We start from the raw sequence: 7923 nt of genomic DNA on the forward strand, positions 1-7923 counted from the left end.
TCTCATGAAAATCATGAACGTCCAATAGGCTAATCACAGAGATAATTCAGTCTGGACCAAAGTGATGGATGGATCAACATCCGAGCCTTGTCCCTAACATGGCTACAAACTTGGATCCAACCAACAGCCTCCACAGGTGTGTCCTGACCAGAGGGAGCAGGTGTGACACAGCATCAGGCAGTGAGATGAATGGTTGGGGTCAGAGGTCACGAGTGATGAGAGGCAACACATATCGACAGGAAGAGTGACTTTGATACCACACCTGAACCTCCTGCAGCAGTAACAGTTACTGCAGTCATCATCATCATCATCATCATCATCATCTTTATCATCTTCTACAATAACGATAATGATAAACCTTTGCACACATGCTTTATATAACAAATACATATGGAAGGTGTGTGTACAAACACACCTTCCATGAGGGGTATGATGTCTGTGTGTGCGCATGCGCGGTTGCACGAGGCGACAGATGGTCCACTATCCTCACAAAGAGAGTGAGAGAGAGAGAGAGAGAGAGAGAGAGAGAGAGAGAGAGAGAGACTTTTTGGCTGATACGAATGGAAGATTTATCACGTGATCCCCGGGGCCGTTTTAATGACGTACACACCATATGGCGCGTGCCGGGAGGGCGTGGCCTCGATATGCTAATTACCCCCCTCCAACCCCTGTTGTGTTGGTGTGTGTGTGTATGTGTGTGTATGTGTTTGTGGTGCTGAGTATAAAACAGCATCCTCCCACACACACCTCAGAAGAAAGCTCAGAGCAGATCACGCACAGTCACGCACGGACAAGCACACAGAGCGCGCGGGATGAGTGCGATCTGACAAACAGCGGCTCGTTACAACAGGTAAGTTTTTTTTGTTTTTTTTTAAATTAATAATGATCTGTTTTACAAATTCCTCCTCTGATTGATTATTTAATTGTCTGTGTATCAAATTTTAGCATAATAAATCTGATCAATTATTTACACCAAATTAAAAGCTTAATCTATTAATGCTAATTTAACTTAATTATTTGTTTCGTCTGTATCAAAATAAACCAACACGCCTTTAATAAAGCAGCAAATTAACCAAGATTCCTTATTTTTTAATCAATTTTTATTTTTTAAATTTTGTTTGTTTGGTTGGTTTCATTGTATTTCCCAGTTTTTATGTTATTAGCCTTTTTTTCTTCCAATTAATATACTTAATTATACATTTTTTACACTCGGTCGTTTCTTCCTCTCTGGAATTGTTTATATATTTTAAATTAATTTTATTTAATTCAATTTAATTTTGTTTATGTGTTTGTTATTTTATTCAGTTCATTGTTGTTTGTTTTATTTTGTTTATTCCATGTCTGTCTCTGTGTTAAATTAAATTAACGCGACATTAAAGTAACGGGACCAGTCAGCGGGAAACGGAATGGAAATAATTAAAATCCTAATAATAATAATAATAATAATAATAATAATAATAATAATAATAATAATTAGTCTATTAATTTAAAAGCCTCTGCAACCAGCTCACTACTTTGGGTTAAAAGATATCTTTAAAATCATCCGCTTTCCTTTTTAAAATTTAAAGTAATCTTTATCTCGTCTTATAAATTAAAAAGACGGGATTTTTCTGATGGACTTTGACGATTTTTAATTTTGATTATTAGATAAAAAGTGTTCATTTCAGAGGCCAAAGCTGCAGATTTGAAAAATTTTTTAAAACTAATTTGACTAAAGAGCTGATTCCGTTTCTCTCCGGACAAAAGTTTCTGGACAGATTTTTTAACGGTTAATAAAGCTTGTTTATTTTGTAGCCGACATATTATAAAGCCTTTCGTGTCAAATTTGTGCTTTGTGCAGAGTTGTCTATTTATGGAAAGGTTTCTACGAATATATGATGTTCCCGCACATTTCATTTTTCCTTACTTAAATTGCTTTAATACATTTTTCAAGCTCCATAAATTCAGTTTTAAAATACACCTCTTCTATATAGGCTTATATTTACGAGTAAGGAATCACAGCAGCACAATTAGGCCTAAGTACGTAATTTTAATTGTGTTTCTGTCCGTTTAATTGTAAAGGAAAAAGTGATTCTGTTCAACACAGACATGCCATTATGTCCGATCTTATGGGAATTAAACTTTTAACCATTATATGAACATATAAAGGTGTGATCTCTGATTGATCCCGAAATTTAAAAATCAAGTCCAACAAAACCAATTTAAACTTAAAGTATCATGGCCTGACTTTAATCCCAAAAGACATGTTAATTTTGTTTGGCCAAAAATGAATTTAAAACGTGAATTAAAAACTTAATAAGACAGGTGAAAATGTTTTTACATCATAACCAGGCCTCTCATGGGCAGTTAATTATCATTTTTATTAAAAAGCTTTCTTCTTCATACATTTTCTCATGAATATATTTTCTTCTGTTTATAGTCTCAAACTGAGAATCAGCATCATGACCAGGTCTGTGCGGGAGGAGCAGGGGTCAGTGGAGTCGGAGGAGCAGCAGGAGCTGCACAGCCCCTCAGATGGAGGCAGAGGAGAGGAAGAGGAGGAGGACAGCCTCCACCACCTGGAGGACGAAGAGGAGGAGGACGAGGAAGAGGAGGAGGAGGACGGCGAGAACAAACCCAAGAGGCGAGGGCCGAAGAAGAAGAAGATGACGAAGGCTCGTATGCAGAGGTGAAGGAGACTGCGTCTTTTGAAAATAAATATTTTTATGTTTGTCCTCAAGAGGGCGCTACAGGGGAAAGTCATGTGGTGATAAAAATGTACAGGGTTTATCCTCTGAGGAGCAGGACTGAGTTCAGTAAGTTTTAATCTGACCTGTAGACTTGTTCAGACACTCTGGAGCAAAGTGCTAAATGGACGAACATCATCGTCCCTCTGATGGGACGAAACATCTGGACTAAAAATGTTATAGTTATTTGATGGAAATGGAAACAGACCCATCAAACTTTTTAAGTATATGATCCAAAAAACTTACTTGTGGATCTGAGAATAAGGGGTCTCATTTATCAAACAGTTTGTAGGATCCATACTAAAAATGTAAGTACAGACAAAAGCCAAGTTTCCAAAATGTTCGTAAGCATGGGTCAAAGTCTCCTCCATCAAGGGCTCATTTTGTGTGTATGCAATGTTTATAAAATGAGACCCCAGAAGTCTCAGCAGTCGTCCTGATCTCACAATCCAAGCCTAAAATATAACATTTCTTGTGTCTCAGTCAGGGCCTTGTTTCCCAAAAGCATCTTAAGGCTGAGATGATCATAAAATCCGTCTTGTGTGCCTTCTTAAGCTTAAGACGTGTTTCCCAGAAGCATCGTAACTGAACCGTCATGCTTAGAAATGACCGCATTAAGGAGTGTCTCCTACTGATTCCTTCTTACAGAGCAACTTGTAGGTTAGAGCCCCAAGTAAATCAGTTTGTAAGAAAATCATATAGACACTTGATTCTTAAAGAAATATATCCTGTGTCAAAGTCCTGTGCTTGACCCAGTCACCGTCTTATTCCCTCCGTAAACTGTGTCGCTCTTGGTACTCTGTCACCTGGCTATCTGGCAGTGCATTATGTGAGTTCTTACCTTGTAAACCTACCACTTTAATCTCAGATAATGTCAGAGATTGGCTAGCACCAGCCCTAACCTTGACCTCTTCACCCTAATCCTAACCGCTTCTGACCTTTTAGCATCAGCGTGAAGGGAACTAGCCAATCACAGCACGCAATGGGATCAAAAATAAAGGAATGTAGGGATGGGTGGAAATAACCGAATAGCTGCAGTGTGACTGTTCTCAACCCGCTGCAAATACACATACGCGTAAAAGGGCAACTAACACAATTTAATTTGAAAATTGATTAGCAAAAATGATCTGTCGTCAGCTCCTCCTCTCTGATATATTTATCGCTTCTGGCTGAAATTAGATTTTCCCAGTGGAATATTTCAGTTTCAATATCTTTTCTTTTTACTTGTGGTGCGTTTGTTGTTTGCCTCACGTTACATGCAGCAGTATGATGACAGAGTGACATCTACAACAGATAATCTGCATATTATTGAAACTTTTTGGAAGCTTCGTATTCTTAATGAACAGCTCCAAGTATAAAATGTTTCCTCATGTCATATACAACAGCCGACATCAAGATGGTTTTAAGTGATGCTCTCGGAAACATGCAGAAATATGAGTGTTCATAGAAACTCAGGCCTCAAGTAACTACCTCCACCTACCATTACCATTCTATACTTTGATTTATAGGGTAAAGGACAGCTTTCTCGTCAGTGTCTGACGCTGCAAGTCACTGTGCAAGTGCCCGATTTTGACGCCTTCAGAGTGAAACCAGCTTGGCGCTGTAAACACTTGGATAGACTCATAAGCTTCCACTGTTTTTACTGCAAGTCATGACAGAAAATTCCCAACACTGCCGCATATTTTTAACTGTAACATTGCCCTGCTGCCCCTTCTAGTTAAATTTTGGGACAATTTCTTTATCTTTAAACTTAGCTACTTGTGTATCTATTAGCCCAGCTGGGTTTAGCTGCACATGATTGACAGAATGGCACTTCATCTTATTGTACATTGAGCTGTGATCATCGCCGAAATGTCTGTAAGCTAACATGCTAACTACTTACAGTTGCAGACATTTGTTGAGCTACAACTGATTGCATGTGTGCTTGGATGCCACTTGGATGTTACAGATACAATAACAGATAACAGGGCTAACAATAAATCTGTTCTGTGTTTCAGGTTTAAGGTCCGTCGCATGAAAGCTAACGCCCGGGAGAGGAACCGCATGCACGGGCTGAACGACGCTCTAGAGAGTCTGAGGAAAGTCGTCCCTTGTTACTCCAAAACCCAGAAACTGTCCAAGATCGAGACGCTGCGCCTCGCCAAGAACTACATCTGGGCCCTGAGCGAGGTCCTGCGATCCGGCAAGGCACCCGACCTCATGAGCTTCGTCCAGGCACTCTGCAAAGGTCAGTGTCACCTTACAGCGACGGACTGGACTGAGTTAATCAAGACCCTGAGTCAGTCTGGAGCCTGAAGGAATTAATATGAAGGGAAAATTATAAGCAATTATCCTAATTCAGGGAGGGTGTATTTTATATTGGCTATCAATAAAAATCTTAATGATTTTCTTAAAGCACCCCCTAGTGCTAAAGCTGGGAGTGCCATTTGGCAGTCAGAAGAAAATTTCCGAGGATAGCGAAGGTATGACCTGCCCTACCCTCCCCGCTGATTGGCTAGTACTTGTTGTCTTTGTTGGTTGGGTTGGTTAAGCTTAGGCAAGAGGAGTAGGATAGGTTGGGGTTAGAGTAAGTATGTCAGGGTAAGCCAGTAAGAGGTAGAGTAAGGCAGAGGAGGGCGGGTCATGCCTTCGCTATCCTAGGAAGTCTACTTGGAGATATACTTGCTTTTAACTACACGTTCACATGTACGTGATGGCTGTCTCATGTATATCCTGCGTCCATTTGGAGCATTGGTTGTTGTCAGAAATTGCAATATGCATGTTGGATAGGGACAGTGTAGTGGCAGTATGGTAATATGATCGGGGTCAGTAGGCATGTTATCATCGATAACGATCTCTACCATGCGTCATTGCCACTGCACAGTGACTAATATATGCCATTGAGGCCGTCACCATTGTTACTTTTTCAAAGCCAGAAGTGACCATATGTGGGCAAGAGGGTGGATCTGACTCATAGACTGTAGCTATGCCTTGCAGACAAGCTGCCACTAAATATGCATAACTTTAAGCCTTAATAAAATGTAACTGGGTGAGTTAGGTTAACTATTAGCCACCAAGACCAAAACTGTTTTTTAACCAGAGTGTAAACATGCTGTAAAGTTGAGCATTTTAACATGGGGGTCAATGGGGATTTACTCTATTTTGGAGCCAAGTGGCCATTTGAGGAACTGCAGATTTTGGCACCACCAATTCTATGGCTTGGTTGGAGGTTGCCACTTGAAGGAAACCGGTAGTCCCAATGGAATATATTAAGTGCCATAACCTTTTTTATAACTCACTGGTTTACATTTTATCACAGCCCAAAGTTGCGCATATTTAAGGGTGAGGTCACTTGAGTTACAGGCTGCTTGCTGTGGCTCGAAACACCACCACTGCGGACTTATTTGTTTTTTCGTTCGTTGTTTTACGTTCCTTTAGTCCATTACCCACTCCACTGGACGTTGGGATGTGCGTGTCTTTTGTAGCCTACTGTTTTGGGTGTTACATGTAACACAGTGGCAGTGTTTTCCAAACAACAACAATGGCATTAACATGTCAGTAACACTCATTTACTGTCCCTGCTATATGGCGACTGAACTTGTCCTCCTCTACAAGCGGAAGGAGCTCCTAAATTGCAGACATTTACAGCTGCTGTCTTTTTTTCTTTAAGTTGGCGATTGCTTTCCGTGATCAGACCTTATGTACAGAACAGCAAGGTGGCATAACGGCACGATATTCCTGCCTTAAACAGGCGTTGTAAAACAGGCTTATGAGTCAGATTCACCCCTCGCTCCTCCACAGTTCCACCCTCTTGTCCAAATATGGTCACCTCTGGCTTCAAAAAACCATGGCAATGGCCAAAATGCCAAACTCGATACTTCAAACTGGCAGTCCACAAACCAATGGGTAACGTCATGGTAGCCACGTTCATTATTTATACAGTCAATGACGGGAACGCATGTTTAAAAAGCAAGTTTATCTCCAGTCTAAGACACAGTGATGATTGATGGATCAGTATGGATTGATTATTGTCTCTGCTCTCAGGTCTGTCTCAGCCGACCACTAACCTGGTGGCGGGCTGCCTGCAGCTGAATCCTCGGACCTTCCTGCCAGAGCAGACGCCCGACCTGCCAGTTCACCTTCCCCCTGCTGGCACTGCCACCTACCCTGGACACTACTCCTACCAGAGCCCTGGGCTGACGGCTGGCCTGCCCAGCCCGCCCTACGGCACTATGGAGCCCTCCCACATCTTCCACCAGGTCAAAGGTCAACCCTACGGCCCGCTGGAGCCCTTCTTTGATGGCGTCCTGGTGTCGGACGGCCCGGCGTTTGATCCGCCCCTCAGTCCACCACTCAGCATCAACGGGAACTTCTCGTCCTACAAGCACGAGAGCGTCGCAGCTGCCGAGTATGACAAGAGTTTCTCCTTCAGCGTGCACTATGGAGGAGGAGGAGGGGCTGGGGGACATCCTGCCATCTATGGTGGCGGGGGGTCCACCCCACGGTGCGGTGAGCTGCAGGTGGATGGGCTGATGGGCTTTGACGGACACTCACACCACGAGCGGATGATGAACGCCCAACTGAACGCCATCTTCCACGACTCCTGAGGAAGAGGAGGACGAAGGACTGAGAGACTGTTGAAGACAGAGAGACGAACAGAGAGACAGTTATGTGGAGGGACAGACAGTCCTGTGTACGTCTGTCATTTTATAGCTGTCTTTCCTTCTTTCTCTTCTTCTGTCTGTCTGCGTCAGGCTCTACGACTCCTCCTCACCACGAGGGCAGTGATGTCGACAACGATGTCATGTTAATGATATAACCTTCTTTGTAGCGCTTCGTCCTGCAGGAGACGCTCTCTGAATGTCTCGTTATTATTCATATTATCACTTAAGAATAATCAATAATCAATAAGCAATAATCTGGAGGAAACTATGCAATTTTGTTAAAATCTGAGCGGTGACGCTCGGCTGTTAATTCCAAATGTTGAAAGAATAAAGATTTCTCTATTTTTGGGTCAGTGTGTGAGGCGGCGTTGAGCCGGAATCAGGCCGGTGTTGAGCCTACGTTGGGCCGAAGTGTTCATGTTGTTCATGTGGTTTTTACTTTTTGCTTTTTATAACGTTCCTGTAGCGTTCTTTTAACATTTCATGTGACTCTTGTTCATATTTTATAAGATAGATGTTTATAAAGGCCTTTTATTAAAAGGAATTCAATGTGA

At 42.0% G+C, this 7923-nt stretch overlaps 1 protein-coding gene across 1 annotated transcript; it reads left to right on the top strand.

Annotated features, from left to right (window-relative positions):
• Positions 1-715: 715 nt before the first annotated feature.
• neurod1 (neuronal differentiation 1) lies at positions 716-7923 on the top strand. Its single transcript, XM_050048267.1, has 4 exons — positions 716-850; positions 2420-2668; positions 4724-4953; positions 6750-7923. Exons 2-4 carry the CDS (start codon positions 2442-2444, stop codon positions 7310-7312), a joined length of 1020 nt encoding a protein of 339 aa, XP_049904224.1. The 5' UTR covers positions 716-850; positions 2420-2441; the 3' UTR covers positions 7313-7923.

Source organism: Epinephelus moara, chromosome 7 (assembly GCF_006386435.1).
Source record: "Epinephelus moara isolate mb chromosome 7, YSFRI_EMoa_1.0, whole genome shotgun sequence".
In the NCBI taxonomy this organism is placed as follows: domain Eukaryota; kingdom Metazoa; phylum Chordata; class Actinopteri; order Perciformes; family Serranidae; genus Epinephelus; species Epinephelus moara.